The sequence below is a fragment of the Nelumbo nucifera genome, chromosome 6, assembly GCF_055504915.1.
Source record: "Nelumbo nucifera cultivar China Antique chromosome 6, China Antique-T2T, whole genome shotgun sequence".
Taxonomy (NCBI): Eukaryota; Viridiplantae; Streptophyta; class Magnoliopsida; order Proteales; family Nelumbonaceae; genus Nelumbo; species Nelumbo nucifera.
In genome coordinates, this window is record NC_142654.1 from 13,486,001 (window position 1) to 13,503,318 (window position 17,318).

The window sequence follows — 17,318 nt, forward strand, 5'->3', positions numbered from 1 at the left end:
AAGAACATTTAGAGGCTTACAGTGGAGGTGGGAATAGCGAATCTAATGTATATGCAAGGGTGTTTTTTAATGCTTTTGGTGGGGCCACAACCCCTGGCTTCTTCATTGATATCGGCAGTATTTATTAATATAGTTTGGTTTTGTTCTTCTATGTTATTTTTTGATGGTTTAACTCAATTAATAATCTTTGTTCTTTATTTTTTTAATTGTAGTTTTTTAGTGTTTGTTGTTGAACTTGAATGTGGTCATTGTTTTATTTTGTGCATTTTAATTTGTTTTTTATTTTTTTAATATTTCTTGCTTCATTTTAATGAGGTTAATGCCTAATTGGGGGGGGGGGGGTGTTCCAAACCAGTGTACATGATTTTACAAGGGCTACTTGGTAACATGCTGAACTGGGTTGTTTGGAAGTTGAACCTGATTAACATCCCTTTTTTTGAGGGGAATGCTGTTCAGCGTTTGGTAGTGTGCACCAAAGTGAAAAATGATGCAAAGGCCTTAAATGTGTCCTTGCATTGATTGACCCTGTTGGTTGAGAAATCTCATTCAACGCTTCATTTTTACCCTTCCCAGAAGGCTTTGTCAAATAAATGGTTCATTGAAGTTAGAACATAAATATGGGGACTGTAATTTCATCCCCTATTTGAGGGTGGGCCTTGGCACAACGGTTGGGTTGCTCCATTATGACCTGGGCGATCAGGGTTCAAGATTCAAATATTGGAAACAGCCTCTCTGTATGTGCAGGGGTAAGGCTGCATGCATCTGTCCCTCCCAGACCCTGCATTGGCAGGAGCCTTGTGCACCGGGCTGCCCTTTTAATTTAATCCCCCATGCCTAGTTTGGCTTGGTTTGATTTGATTACCTGGTTCCTCATTTGAAAAATGTATCTATCCAGGTTTAGTTTGGTTGCACATAACATGAAGGGAAACAAATGATTTACACAGAAAATGATAATTTGTGGTTTTTGGTTGAATGCTAGATGCTGTGGACAACGAATATTTTCTTAAAATGTTGATTTTCTCTACAAAATGATGACATCAATGAACTTCTAAGTATTTTCACAAGATTCAGCCAACTATCTTGATCATGGGATATGTTGAGAATAAGGATCAGTTATATCAGTGTTATGAATGGATTTCCTACAATTACTTTCTAGTATGGAATGAGTTAATAATCCACCTTTTTAAAAACTTGCAGTAACCTTAGATATCTCAAATATTTAGGTTTCCTTTCCAATTTAGGCCAAACACCAGGAAAATTATGAGAATGAGGTTTCCTTATTGAAATTATGAGAATAACTGGTGGTTCTGGACAAAACTTTATTCTCATAAAGAGTTTCTATGATGTTATAGTTCTGAGCAATGTAAAGTAGTTGTGTTCTGTAGCTTGGTGTTCGCCTTTCACTTAACCTGGTTTTCTTATGCAGAGTTTAAGTGGGAAGATGTGAAGGTTGATAAACATCGAGAAAACTATCTTGGTCACAGTATTATGGCACCAGTTGGAAGATGGCAGAAAGGTATTTTGTTTTTTCCAATCCCTCTACATTTGGATGATTATGATGAAATTTCCTACATTTTGTATCATACTTGCACAAGAGACATGAAAATTTTGTTTGATTAGTTATTGTTAAATCTGACCCTTGGAATATGTTTATTTTGGCTTGTCCTTTCTTTCAAGTTTTTGAAATAATTATCAGTATATCCTTAGTTTGCACATGCTTGGATCCTAATTCAAATGTTAACGTAATTGATAGTTCACAAGAAAATCAAAGAAAAAGAAAAAGAAAAGAAAAGAAAATAGTTATTTGGAATGCGAAAAACCACTTGCCCAATACATTGAATCCAAAACAAGGTTTAAAACTTTGGTGTCGGTGGAAATGTCGATCATCCAAATATAGGAAATATGTAGGAAATGTCGGAAATATCATATGGAAGTATTGTGAAAATTATAGACATGGTGGAAACATTGTAAAATATGCAAAAATATATAATGATACTTTATAAAATGATAAAGAAGCATAGGCACACATTTTTAAATTATTATCTTGTACCAAATCATTAAACAAAGCTGAGAAACTAAGGTTATAGATAACAGAATACATTCTGAAGTTGTCCTGTAAACCTTAAGATAAGCTTCATGATAGAATTAGTTAAAGCAAAATTTGAACTCATAGAAAATGTAATTGGTAATAGATCAATCAAACAATCTATTACATAAACAATAATTAATACTTAACTTCATGTTTCATGTTTAAAATGAAAATTGAGTTAGCTCAAAGTGGTAATCAACTAATCATGCAAGTTATCCAGGCAATCACATTGTTACTCCACATATATACACTATTGTCACCAACTTATGTTATAATAATATCTCTTGTACTCTGCATATTCTGGTAGTGTTCACTGGGAATTTGTTGATTGCAGTAAAATTTCATGTTGCTACCCATCGAAGTAGAGATGGAAATATGTCATGGAAACCATTTCTTGCACTCCACATAGTGCTGGTAGTGTTCATTGGGGAATATGTCGATTCTAGTAAGATTTTGTGTCACTACCAATAGAAATGGAAACAATAGGAAATTAAGGACATTTTAAACCATGATCCAAAGTACCAATAAAAGTGAGTCACGGTATGCCCAAAAGCCTATAAATCAATAAGTAGTTATTACAACCAATTTCAAAATTATTATTGCTAAGTTCATGATGTAAATGCTTCTAACTTATTGTATCATTTTATCTAAATCTAAGCTAGTTTACTAGCTTTAGGTTCCAAGACCCCCAAATTTCCAGTTTTCAGCTTGCATGTTTGTATGACCTAATTTGACATCTGTAACTTGCACTCAACCAACCTAAAATAGGAATTTATTCTTCCAACACAACTTCTCAAAACATATTACAAATTAGAATCGTGTCCCACTGGGAAATGTCACAAAACGATTGATTTGCATTAGTCTAAAGTTGGTTGTCGACCAACATTGCCAGAATTTCTAGATTTACTGTGTTCACGGGCCCAACTTCCAAGACTCGTAACTTTCGGTTCAATTATCCGTTTTGCAAGTGTGACTTATCATTGTGAAGACCTCATAACATACTACAATTTAAACATCACTTTTGGCCATAAGGATCATTAGACAACCGCTTTCCAACAGTCTACAATTGGTAGGCGCTAAATTTTTCCTGGAATTCCCAAATCTAACATATTTAAGATACCAACTTCCAAAAACCGTAACATTTAGTCCAAAAGTCCAAATGAAGAGTTAGGCTAACCATTTAGAAAACCTCAAAGATAATTACAATTTAGAACCAAAATCCAATAAAAAGCATCAACAAAATGCTGGTTCCCAACGGATTAAGGTTGGTAGATGAATGATAATAAATTTATTAATTTAGAAGCAAATTTAGAGTGAGTTCATACAACATCCCAGGGAGAGGCGCGAGCTGCAGCCCCTCCTTGAATCTTACAAGTAAACTAGGAAAGAAAAGCAAGAATCACAACTGAGCCCAAAACAATTCTTCCCTATTTACCCCTTGCTTAGCTAACACATCTGACAAAGTATTTGCTGATCTCCCCACCCACTGTACAGTGACCAACATATTCCTTGTCAACCAACTAAATTTCTTCATTTCATTCTTGTAACACCACATAGCCTCTTTAGGATTTTTCAACCAACCCACCACCACTTTGGAATCTCCTTCGATTGTTAGGTGTTGTACCCCCAGTTGGTTTGCAAATTGCACCCCTTGTACAGCAGCTAAAAGTTCTGCCCTGATGGAATCCCCAATTCCCAAGGGACCTGAGTAGAGCAACAAAATCTCTCTCTTCTCATTTCTCAAAGCACCCACATTCCAGATAATCCTGGATTACTCATGCTACTTCCATCAAAGTTCAACTTTAGTGAGCCTTCAGATGGAGGAGACCAGCTTGTAATTGATTTTCCCTTTAGAGATGAACACCTCGCTACTGTTGACCAATTTCTCGAAAGATCATTAAAGGAGAATTGATGAAAGATTTTCAAGGTCTTCAGCCAAGGTATTGCCCTATTTAACACACAGTCTTTCAATTCCTGACTGCTCCTTTCCTTTTCTTGAAAAATTCTAATATTCCTTTCTTCCCAAAGAGTCCAAATCAAGGCAGCACGAGCACATCTCCACATAATTCTCCCTATTGTTGTAGGCCAATAAAAGGTAGAATGGTTGAAGAGCATGTGAACTTCTGCTGGTAGACTCCAACTACTCCCAAACAACGAAAGTAGCCAAGCCCAAAGATCTGCAGAAAAGGGACAAGATATTAATAGGTGGTAACAATCCTCACCGTGAGCTCTATAGAGGATACACCAATTAGGAGAAATACAGAGGAAATGTGTTCTCTTTTGTAGGTTATCTAGAGTGTTTACTTTCCCATGGAATACTTCCCAACAAAAACGCCATAATTTTTTGGGGAACTAGCTTGCACCAAATTTCTTTTGACGGAAAGGGTTGGTGAGTAGAAAGTTGAGAGATGGACTTGAAGAAAGAAGCACAAGTGAAGGTTCCATTGGGTCTAGGAGTCCATACCCTCTTATCTGGCTTGGAGGGATCCAAACATACCAGATTAAGACAACCAAGCAAAACAGAAAGAGATTCAATTTCATCATCCCTAAGTCCTCCACGAAACCCAAAATCCCAAGTAGGATCTAAGGGTGTTCCCAAAGGTGAGACAAATTTTGAGACCACCTCTTTTTTGTATAAAGAAACAGAAAATAGCGAAGGGAACAAATCCTTTAAAGGTGTGTCTCCTACCCAAATATCCTCCCAAAAATGAACAGTGTTGCCAGAACAAACTTCATACCTGATAAAATTGAGGAATTGAGGAAGGGTGTTGTGAATGGCCTTCCAAGGTGCTGCTAGGTTAGCTTGCCTTGATACACAGCATCCCATCCATTCTTTGACCTCCCATGAATGCTTCCCACCACCTCATGCCACAATCTCTCTCTTTCCAATGGCCATCGCCACAACCATTTCTCTAACAAAGCTTGATTCTTTCTAATTACCCTCCCAAGTCCCAAACCCCCCTCTTATTTACTTCTGCACACAATTTCCCAATTAACCAAGTGATCCTTTTTTTCTTGTCCCGGCTCCCATAAGAAGTCTCTCATCAACTTCTCCAGTTTCCTAGCTTCCCTAATCAGTATCCTAAAAACAGACAAAAAATAGGTGGGTAAGTTAGCCAAGGTAGCTCTTAGTAGGGTAATTCTTCCTCCTAAAGAGACATAATTCCTCTTCCATGAGGCTAATCTCTTCTCAAACTTTTCTATCACTGGGGTCCAAAATCTACTCTCCTTAGGATTTGCCCCTAAAGGAAGCCCTAAATATGACATAGGCCAAGCAGAGGTGGAACACTCAAGACACTACGCAATAGCCTCGACCTCCCCTACCTCCAAATGTATACCCGCTATGTAGCTCTTTTCCAAATTTATTCTCAAATTAGAAATACTTTCAAATCCTTTGATTAGCTCCTTTAGGTTTGCTACCTTTTCGCTAAAACCTCCTTCACAAAAGATCATTAGGTCATCTGCAAACTAAAGGTGGGTGACGGGGACTTGGTGTCTCCCTATTCTCCAACCCCTAATGGCATCTTCACTATCAACCTTAGTAATGATCCTACTAATCACATCAGCTACTAAGGTAAAAAGGAATGGTGAAAGTGGATCCCCTTCCCTGACACCCCTGCAAGCTGGAAAAAGTCCCTCATCATACCATTTACCAGAATAGAGCAGTGACAAGTACTAATACACCAAAAAATCCAACTACACCACTTGTCCCCAAATCCACAGTTTCGCATAATCTCTAATAGAAACTTCCAGTCCACCAAATCATAGGCCTTTTCAAGATTCAATTTACAAATGAAACCTCTCTTACTAGACCTTTCATTTCCTCCACACACTCATTTGCAATTAAGATCTGATCTGTTATTTGTCGCCCTTGAATGAAAGCCCCCTGGGATTCACTAATGATAGAAGGGAGAACTGTTTTGATCCTCAACGAGAGCACTTTAGCCAGAATTTTATAGATGCTTGTCACCAGACTAATAGGCCTATAATCTTTTGGGTGGTTGGCATCATTCTTCTTAGGTATCAAGGCCAAAAAGGTGGCATTAATTCTAGGGCTTATAATGTGATTGCCTGCAAATTCCTTAAAGACTTCAACTAAATCCTCTTTCAACACCTCCCAACAGTCTTGATAAAAACCCATTGTAAAGCCATCTGGACCTGGAGCCTTGGATCTATCCATTAGAAAGACAACTTTTTTTTTTTTGATGAATAATAATAAGTTTATTGATTCAGAAGGCTCAATAAACCCATTGTAAAGCCATCTGGACCTGGAGCCTTGGATCTATCCAATGAGAGGCACGAGCTGCAGCCCCTCTTTGAATCTTATAAGTAAACTAGGAAAGAAAAACAAGAATCACAACTGAGCCCAAAATAATTCTTCCCTATTTACCCCTTGCTTAGCTAACACATCTGACAAAGTATTTGCTGATCTCTCCACCCATTGTACAATGACCAACATATTCCTTGTCAACCAACTAAATTTCTTCATTTCATTCTTGTATCGCCACATAGCCTCTTCAGAATTTTTCAACCAACCCACCACCACTTTGGAATCCCCCTCGATTATTAGGTGTTGTACCCCCAACTGGTTTGCAAATTGCACCCCTTGTACAGCAGCTAAAAGTTCTGCCCTGATGGAGTTCCCAATTCCCAAGGGACTTGAGTAGAGCAACAAAATCTCTCCCTTCTCATTTCTCAAAGCACCCCCCACTCCGGATAATCCTGGATTACTCATGCTGCTTCCATCAAAGTTCAACTTTATTGAGCCTTCGGGTGGAGGAGACCAGCTTGTAATTGATTTGTCCTTTAAAGATGAGCACCTTGCTACTGCTGACCAATTTCTCCAAAGGTCATTAAAGGAGAATTGATGGAAGATTTCCAAGGTCTTCAGCCAATGTATTGCCCTGTTTAACACAGTCTTTCAAATCTTGGCTGTTTCTTTCCTTGTCTTGAAAAATTCTGAGATTCCTTTCTTCCCAAAGAGTTCAAGTCAAAGCAGCACGAGCACATCTCCACATAATTCTCTCTATTTTTGTAGGCCAATAAAAGGTAGAATGGTTGAAGAGCATCTGAACTTCTGTTGGTAGACTCCAACTACCCCCAAACAACGAAAGTAGCCAAGCCCAAAGGTCTGCAGAAAAGGGACAAGATACTAGTATATGGTAACAATCCTCACCGTGAGCTCTACAGAGGATACACCAATTAGGAGAAATACAGAGAAAAGGTCTTCTCTTTTGTAGATTGTCTAAAGTGTTTACTTTCCCATGGAATACTTCCCAACAAAAAGCCATAATTTTTGGGGGGACTGGCTTACACCAAATTTCTTTTGACGGAAAGGGTTGGTGAGTAGAAAGTTGAGAGATGGACTTGAAGAAAGAAGCACAAGAGAAGGTTCCATTGGGTCTAGGAGTCCAAACTCTCTTATCTGGCTTGGAGGGATCCAAACAAACCTGATTAAGACAACCAAGCAAAATAGAAAGAGACTCAATTTCAGCGTCCCTAAGTCCTCTACGAAACCCAAAATTCCAAGTAGGATCTAAGGGTGTCCCCCAAGGTGAAACAAATTTTGAGACCACCTCTTTTTTTGTACAAAGAAATAGAAAAAAGCGAAGGGAACAAGTCCTTTAACGGTGAGTCTCCTACCCAAATATCCTCCCAAAAATGAACAGTGTTGCCAGAACAAACTTCATACCTGATAAAATTGAGGAATTGAGGAAGGGTGTTGTGAATGGCCTTCCAAGGTGCTGCTAGGTTAGCTTGCCTTGATACACAGCATCCCATCCATTCTTTGACCTCCCATGAATGCTTCCCACCACCTCATGCCACAATCTCTCTCTTTCCAATGGCCATCGCCACAACCATTTCTCTAACAAAGCTTGATTCTTTCTAATTACCCTCTTAATCAGGTTTGTTTGGATCCCTCCACGAAACCCAAAATCCCAAGTAGGATCTAAGGGTGTTCCCAAAGGTGAGACAAATTTTGAGACCACCTCTTTTTTGTATAAAGAAACAGAAAATAGCGAAGGGAACAAATCCTTTAAAGGTGTGTCTCCTACCCAAATATCCTCCCAAAAATGAACAGTGTTGCCAGAACAAACTTCATACCTGATAAAATTGAGGAATTGAGGAAGGGTGTTGTGAATGGCCTTCCAAGGTGCTGCTAGGTTAGCTTGCCTTGATACACAGCATCCCATCCATTCTTTGACCTCCCATGAATGCTTCCCACCACCTCATGCCACAATCTCTCTCTTTCCAATGGCCATCGCCACAACCATTTCTCTAACAAAGCTTGATTCTTTCTAATTACCCTCCCAAGTCCCAAACCCCCCTCTTATTTACTTCTGCACACAATTTCCCAATTAACCAAGTGATCCTTTTTTTCTTGTCCCGGCTCCCATAAGAAGTCTCTCATCAACTTCTCCAGTTTCCTAGCTTCCCTAATCAGTATCCTAAAAACAGACAAAAAATAGGTGGGTAAGTTAGCCAAGGTAGCTCTTAGTAGGGTAATTCTTCCTCCTAAAGAGACATAATTCCTCTTCCATGAGGCTAATCTCTTCTCAAACTTTTCTATCACTGGGGTCCAAAATCTACTCTCCTTAGGATTTGCCCCTAAAGGAAGCCCTAAATATGACATAGGCCAAGCAGAGGTGGAACACTCAAGACACTACGCAATAGCCTCGACCTCCCCTACCTCCAAATGTATACCCGCTATGTAGCTCTTTTCCAAATTTATTCTCAAATTAGAAATACTTTCAAATCCTTTGATTAGCTCCTTTAGGTTTGCTACCTTTTCGCTAAAACCTCCTTCACAAAAGATCATTAGGTCATCTGCAAACTAAAGGTGGGTGACGGGGACTTGGTGTCTCCCTATTCTCCAACCCCTAATGGCATCTTCACTATCAACCTTAGTAATGATCCTACTAATCACATCAGCTACTAAGGTAAAAAGGAATGGTGAAAGTGGATCCCCTTCCCTGACACCCCTGCAAGCTGGAAAAAGTCCCTCATCATACCATTTACCAGAATAGAGCAGTGACAAGTACTAATACACCAAAAAATCCAACTACACCACTTGTCCCCAAATCCACAGTTTCGCATAATCTCTAATAGAAACTTCCAGTCCACCAAATCATAGGCCTTTTCAAGATTCAATTTACAAATGAAACCTCTCTTACTAGACCTTTCATTTCCTCCACACACTCATTTGCAATTAAGATCTGATCTGTTATTTGTCGCCCTTGAATGAAAGCCCCCTGGGATTCACTAATGATAGAAGGGAGAACTGTTTTGATCCTCAACGAGAGCACTTTAGCCAGAATTTTATAGATGCTTGTCACCAGACTAATAGGCCTATAATCTTTTGGGTGGTTGGCATCATTCTTCTTAGGTATCAAGGCCAAAAAGGTGGCATTAATTCTAGGGCTTATAATGTGATTGCCTGCAAATTCCTTAAAGACTTCAACTAAATCCTCTTTCAACACCTCCCAACAGTCTTGATAAAAACCCATTGTAAAGCCATCTGGACCTGGAGCCTTGGATCTATCCATTAGAAAGACAACTTTTTTTTTTTTGATGAATAATAATAAGTTTATTGATTCAGAAGGCTCAATAAACCCATTGTAAAGCCATCTGGACCTGGAGCCTTGGATCTATCCAATGAGAGGCACGAGCTGCAGCCCCTCTTTGAATCTTATAAGTAAACTAGGAAAGAAAAACAAGAATCACAACTGAGCCCAAAATAATTCTTCCCTATTTACCCCTTGCTTAGCTAACACATCTGACAAAGTATTTGCTGATCTCTCCACCCATTGTACAATGACCAACATATTCCTTGTCAACCAACTAAATTTCTTCATTTCATTCTTGTATCGCCACATAGCCTCTTCAGAATTTTTCAACCAACCCACCACCACTTTGGAATCCCCCTCGATTATTAGGTGTTGTACCCCCAACTGGTTTGCAAATTGCACCCCTTGTACAGCAGCTAAAAGTTCTGCCCTGATGGAGTTCCCAATTCCCAAGGGACTTGAGTAGAGCAACAAAATCTCTCCCTTCTCATTTCTCAAAGCACCCCCCACTCCGGATAATCCTGGATTACTCATGCTGCTTCCATCAAAGTTCAACTTTATTGAGCCTTCGGGTGGAGGAGACCAGCTTGTAATTGATTTGTCCTTTAAAGATGAGCACCTTGCTACTGCTGACCAATTTCTCCAAAGGTCATTAAAGGAGAATTGATGGAAGATTTCCAAGGTCTTCAGCCAATGTATTGCCCTGTTTAACACAGTCTTTCAAATCTTGGCTGTTTCTTTCCTTGTCTTGAAAAATTCTGAGATTCCTTTCTTCCCAAAGAGTTCAAGTCAAAGCAGCACGAGCACATCTCCACATAATTCTCTCTATTTTTGTAGGCCAATAAAAGGTAGAATGGTTGAAGAGCATCTGAACTTCTGTTGGTAGACTCCAACTACCCCCAAACAACGAAAGTAGCCAAGCCCAAAGGTCTGCAGAAAAGGGACAAGATACTAGTATATGGTAACAATCCTCACCGTGAGCTCTACAGAGGATACACCAATTAGGAGAAATACAGAGAAAAGGTCTTCTCTTTTGTAGATTGTCTAAAGTGTTTACTTTCCCATGGAATACTTCCCAACAAAAAGCCATAATTTTTGGGGGGACTGGCTTACACCAAATTTCTTTTGACGGAAAGGGTTGGTGAGTAGAAAGTTGAGAGATGGACTTGAAGAAAGAAGCACAAGAGAAGGTTCCATTGGGTCTAGGAGTCCAAACTCTCTTATCTGGCTTGGAGGGATCCAAACAAACCTGATTAAGACAACCAAGCAAAATAGAAAGAGACTCAATTTCAGCGTCCCTAAGTCCTCTACGAAACCCAAAATTCCAAGTAGGATCTAAGGGTGTCCCCCAAGGTGAAACAAATTTTGAGACCACCTCTTTTTTTGTACAAAGAAATAGAAAAAAGCGAAGGGAACAAGTCCTTTAACGGTGAGTCTCCTACCCAAATATCCTCCCAAAAAAGAACAGAGTTGTCAGAACAAACTTCATACCTGATAAAATTGAGGAATTGAGGAAGGGTGTTGTGAATGGCCTTCCAAGGTGCTGCTAGGTTAGCTTGCCTTGATACACAGCATCCCATCCATTCTTTGACCTCCCATAAATGCTTCCCACCACCTCATGCCACAATCTTTCTCTTTCCAATGGCCATCGCCACAACCATTTCCCTAACAGAGCTTGATTCTTTCTAATTACCCTCCCAAGTCCCAAACCCCCCTCTTCTTTACTTCTGCACACAATTTCCCAATTAACCAAGTGATCATTTTTTTCTTGTCCCGGCTCCCATAAGAAGTCTCTCATCAACTTCTCCAGTTTCCTAGCTTCCCTAACTGGTATCCTAAAGACAGGCAAATAATAGGCAGGTAAGTTAGCCAAGGTAGCTCTTATTAGGGTAATTCTCCCTCTTAAAGAGATATAGTTCCTCTTCCATGAGGCTAATCTCTTCTCAAACTTTTCTATCACTGGGGTCCAAAATCTACTCTCCCTAGGATTTGCCCCTAAAGGAAGCCCTAAATATGACATAGGCCAAGTAGAGGTGGAACACTCAAAGACACTCCGCAATAGCCTCGACCTCCCCTACCTCCAAATTTATACCCGCTATGTAGCTCTTTTCCAAATTTATTCTCAAATTAGAGACACTTTCAAATCCTTTTATCATCTCCTTTAGGTTTGCTACCTTTTCACTGAGACCTCCTTCACAAAAAATCATTAGGTCATCTGCAAACTGAAGGTGGGTGATGGGGACTTGGTGTCTCCCTATTCTCCAACCCCTGATGGCATCTTCGCTGTCAGCCTTAGTAATGATCCTACTAATCACATCAGCTACTAAGGTAAAAAGGAAGGGTGAAAGTGGATCCCCTTGCCTGACACCCTTGCAAGTTGGAAAAAAGTCTCTCACCGTACCATTTACCAAAATAGAGTAGTGACAAGTACTGATACACCCAAAGATCCAACTACACTACTTGTCCCCAAGTCCACAGTTTTGCATAACTTCCAATAGAAACTTCCAGTCCACCAAATCATAGGCCTTTTCAAGATCCAATTTACAAATGAATCCTCTCTTACTAGACCTTTTCATTTTCTTCACACTCATTCGCAATTAAGATCTGATCTGTTATTTGTCGCCCTTGAATGAAAGCCCTTTGGGTTTCACTAATGATGGTGGGGAGAACTATTTTGATCCTCAATGAGAGCACTTTAGCCAGAATTTTATAGATGCTTGTCACCAGAATAATAGGCCTATAATCTTTTGGGTGGTTGGCATCATTCTTCTTAGGTATCAAGGCCAAAAAGGTGGCATTAATTCCAGGGCTTATAATGTGATTGTCTGCAAATTCCTTAAAGACTTCAGCTAGATCCTCTTTCAACACCTCCCAACAGTCTTGATAAAAACCCATTGTAAAGCCATCTGGACCCGGAGCCTTGGATCTATCCATTAGGAAGACACTTTCTTAATCTCTTCTTCCTCGAAATCCCTTTCTAGCCACCTTGCCACTCCTTCATCAATTCTTGGCCAATCCATCCTTTCCATGATTGTCCTCTCTCTCAAAGGCCTTCTATAAATCGATTTGAAGTGGTCCACAAATTTTCTGGCTATGTCATCCTGGTTGGTAATCACCTCCTCTCCTATCTCTAGCTTGGTCACAAAATTCTTTCTTCGTCTCCCATTTGCCAAATCATGGAAGAATCTAGTGTTCCCATCGCCTTCCTTAATCCACTTGTGTCTAGATTTTTGTCTCCAACTGATTTCTTCCCTCAATAACACCTCTTCCAAATCCTTTTTTAATTGTCTCCTTAACACTCTGTCCTCCTCGGTCAGCCCATTGTGAGATTCCTTTACATCCAAGTTCTCTATTCGAGAGATTAGGCCAAATTTTTGCTCCTCAATTCTACCAAACTGATCTCTATTCCACTCTTTTATTTTGGCTCTCAACCTTTTTAATTTCTTGTGAAACTTGATCCCCTTCCATTTTACCCCCCTCTCCTCCTCACCTCACCACTCCTTCACTTTTTTCACAAAATCTGGATGGGTAAGCCACATATTTTCAAATCTAAAAGGTTTGGGTCCTATAGGAAAAGACTCAGTACCTATTTGGATAGGACAGTGATCGGAGGTGACCTTGGGTAATGCCCTAGCAACCAAGTTTTCCAAACTATTCTCCCAGGCAAGGTTAAATAAGAATCTATCCAACTTCGAGCACAAAGGGGTTTCTTGAAGGTTGGACCAAGTGTAAGTGGCTTGCAGTAGAGGTATTTCCTTCAGATCACAATCTTCAATAAAACCATTAAATTTCCTCATGCTTGTTGAGATTACCTGTTGGGGATTACTAGTTTCATCAGAGTATCTAATGACGTTAAAATCCTCGCCCAGGCACCAAGGGCCATCCTATAGCCCCTTGATTGCATATAGTTCCTCCCACATCTCATTCCTCTCTCTATAGGAATTAGGGCCATAAACATTGGTTAAGACCCATACACACCCATTCTCTACATTCTTACACTTAATGGAAACTGAGAATTTGCCTATCAATTCTTCTACTACTTCCACCACATCCTCCCTCCACAGTGTTATGATCCCCCCCGAGGCTCCCCAAGAAGGAGACGAGCTCCAACCTAAGCCTCTAGACCTCCAAAAACTCCTCACCCATCTCCCATCTAATTCCATCATTTTGGATTCTTGTAACAACACAATATCGGGTTTTTCCCTTCGGAGTAGGTCTTTGATCACCCTTCTCTTTCTTGCACTCCCTAACCCTCTTACATTCCAGCTAATAATTTTCATCGAGACAAAATAGCAAAAAAAACCCATGAAAAGGCCATAATCTCTTCATTTTAGGCCCTTCCTCCTATCCCCTCTACCACTGAATTCTAAATCTCCCTCAATGTTTGAGATTAGCCTTTCCACTTCAGATTTTTTTTTCTTTTTTGTTCCTTTTTCCCCCTTCCTAATACAACAATCATCCTTTTTCTTTTCTCCATCCTTTCCGGCCAATGTCTGAGGAAGAATTTTACCCTGCTCACACTTATTTTGGCTACAACATCTCTCTAAGAATCCTTTCTTTTTTTTAGTTCCTCCATCATTGTACAGATCAACTCCCAAATTCTGTCTGCCTCCCCCTTACTACTTCCTTCCATCACCCTCTCTCCTCCTTCCACTATCACCCTCTCTCTTGCATCAGAACCTCCTGGATGGGAAGCTAGAATATCTGTTATAGGCATAGCAGACAAGTCAGTACCTAAAAAAGAATTGGCACCCATACCTGGTAGGACGAAGGTAGGACTAGAATCACTGGAATTGAATTGCTGACAGGCGACAAATGGTTTTAAGGCCTTTCCCCTTTTTGGACAAAGTTGTGAAGTAGACATAGTGAAAGAATCACTTCCTGACGACCTACCCACTTGGAAAACTTTTCTCTGTGTTTCCGACACTGGAATACCCACATCCATCCTCACGGCCGATACAGTCAACTTTTTTGGATGTTCTTGACAAAGAGAGAGTACTGTAGTTAGTTGATTGGTATGTGTTTTTCTAGCAAAATCAACTTTTTTGGATGGTGAAGGGATGTTGGAATTTATCCACTACAGGCATGACAGAGTGTTCAACCAAATTGCTTGTGACTTGACTACTTGAGGGTTTCTGATATCAAATAATGTTTGGAATTATGTTTTTGAGGAGCTGAAGGACAAGTTTGGAGAAATGTTAGAGTTTCCTAGTTGTTGTCACACTAGGACCATGTATGTGGATGGCCCTTGTAGCCAGCTCGGACACTTTGAAAAGTTTTTGTTGAACTGGAAGTTACTGTGGATTTAGGGGGAAAGGGGCCTATGGAAACACAAGTGATTACTAAGCTTGACATGAGGTTTATAAAGGCTGCAAGTTTGGCTATTAAAAGTTTTATTTTTGAGAGGGAGCAAGAGAAAGAGGAAAAATTTAATAATATCTCTAAGTGGTTTAGTTGATATGGAAAAATTTAATAATATCTCTAATTTGCGAGGAAAGGGGATTTTAGTGAGAAGTGTGAAGGTTGGCAAGGGGAAATATTTGAGAAAGCGATGGAAAGTCCAAAAGGGTTGGAGAAGAGAGATCTGAAAGAGGGCCTGCTTATTCTGACGATGAATTTGATGAGGTGCCCGAGGGGTCTAGTGATGATGAAAGCACCGATAGCAAAAAAGATGGAAAGTTCGACCAATATTGGTACTTTCGGCACGTCTTTTTCTCCCTTTAGTTTTCATTTTTCGTTTTTCTTGCATATTAAATTTAGAATTATGTTTTTTCACCGGATGCTCATTTTTCTGCCACTTTCCAACAGGAAAAATAATTCTGATAAGGACCTCGCATCATTAGGCTTTCAACGAATCCAATCTTGTATCTTTTGGATTATGGAATGAAAGTTATGTTAAATTTTGGGATGGGGACATAGTGGACGTCTGCCAACCTTAGTCCGTCGGAAGCCAGCATTTTGATGATGTTTTTGATTGAATTTTGGTTCTAAATTGTAATTATCTTTGAGATTTTCTAAATGTTTGATAAAACCCTTCATTTGGACATTTGGACTAAAAGTTACGGTTTTTGGAAGTTGGTATCCTAGGAAAAATTTGGACTAAAAGTAATGTTAGATCTGGGAATTCTAGGAAAAATTTAGCGACCAACCAATTTTAGGCTGTTGGAAAGTGGTCGTCCAATGATCCTCATGGTCGAACTGATGTTTAAAATGTAATATGCTATGAGGTCTTCACATTGATAGGTTACACTTGCAAAAATAGATAATTGAGCCAGAAGTTATGAGTCTTGGAAGTTGGGCCCATGAACACATTAAAATCTGGAAATTCTGGCAATGTTGGTCGACGACTAACTTTTGTCTTAACCCAAATTATTCTTTTTGAACATTTCTGGATGGGACTTGATTCTAATTTGTAATATGTTGTGAGAAGTTGTTAGAAGGATAAATTCCTATTTTAGGTGGTTGGAGTGTAAGTTACAGATGCTAAAATTTGGTCCTATAAACATGCAAACTGAAAACTGGAAATCTGGGCGTCTTTGAACCTAAGCTAGTCAACTACCTCAGATTGGTTGTAACAACTACTCATTGATTTATAAGATTTCGGACATATTGTGACTCACTTTTATTGGTACTTTGGATTTGGTGTGTTTGGTAGGTGTTTTTTGTCTTCTAGTTAACTGTTTTCTTTTATTTTGTTTTTTTTTTAATTTTCTTGTGAACTATTAGTTTAATTAACAAAAGAATTTCTTTGTATATATGTGTATTTTTTTGTTTATTTGAATTAGGATTCAAGCATGTGTGGACTTTAGATATTATGAATTTGGAAAATAAGTGAATCTTTGGGCTATTGTGGTATATTGATAATTATTTTAAAAACTTGGTTGACCGTTTATTAGGTAAAAGAATCAATGGCATTTTCTCGAACTTGTTAATATCTATTTATTTATTTTTTATTGTTATGTTGAATTCATTTTGTGAGAGTTGTGTGATTTGATGTATCTGCTATAGTCTAATGTTATATGACTACGTGTAGACCCCCCCCCCCCCCCACACACACACAATTGGGATGGAAATGATGGCATCCTAGACTAGTCTATTTTTTATTGTTATGTTGAATTCATTTTGTGAGAGTCGTGTGATTTGATGTATCTGCTATAGTCTAATGTTATATGACTACATGTAGACCCCCCCCCCCCCACACACACACAATTGGGATGGAAATGATGGCATCCTAGACTAGTCTATTTTGAATATGGGCCCTGGGCCCTCAGCATAGGGCATATATGTGGTCCTTTAGCATTGAGGTGAAAGTGGTTTGTTAATTTGCTATGTGACTATGAACTTGAATTTGAATATATCAGTATCTGCCCACAACATGTGTCCCATACAACTTGTCCTTATGGTTTTGTGAATTGTTGGAGCATTTGATTTTTTTTTGTTGTGTCTATTCTTCACTGAAATAGAATAAATCATTTTGAATTTTTTGTTATGTGTTAGATGTTTTTTCTGCGCATTTCTAGAGCTGCAAAAGTTTGGTATCTCATGATTTTCTATGCCGATCCAATAAGCAAGCCTCATCCTGCACACACACTACTCTACGATTTTTTTTCCGTGATTCTCTTGTCCAGCACGAAGTGCATCACCTTCTGGAATCTCATAAT

General features: G+C 39.2%; 1 protein-coding gene across 1 annotated transcript in view; it reads left to right on the forward strand.

Moving 5' to 3' along the window:
• LOC104588913 (leukocyte immunoglobulin-like receptor family A protein) overlaps positions 1-17,318 on the forward strand; it is a 29,263-nt gene that overhangs the window by 1,069 nt on the left and 10,876 nt on the right. The window contains exon 2 of the mRNA XM_010247039.3: positions 1,427-1,516. Within this exon, the coding sequence (XP_010245341.2) occupies positions 1,427-1,516 (90 nt within the window). The remainder of the gene's footprint in view (positions 1-1,426; positions 1,517-17,318) is intronic.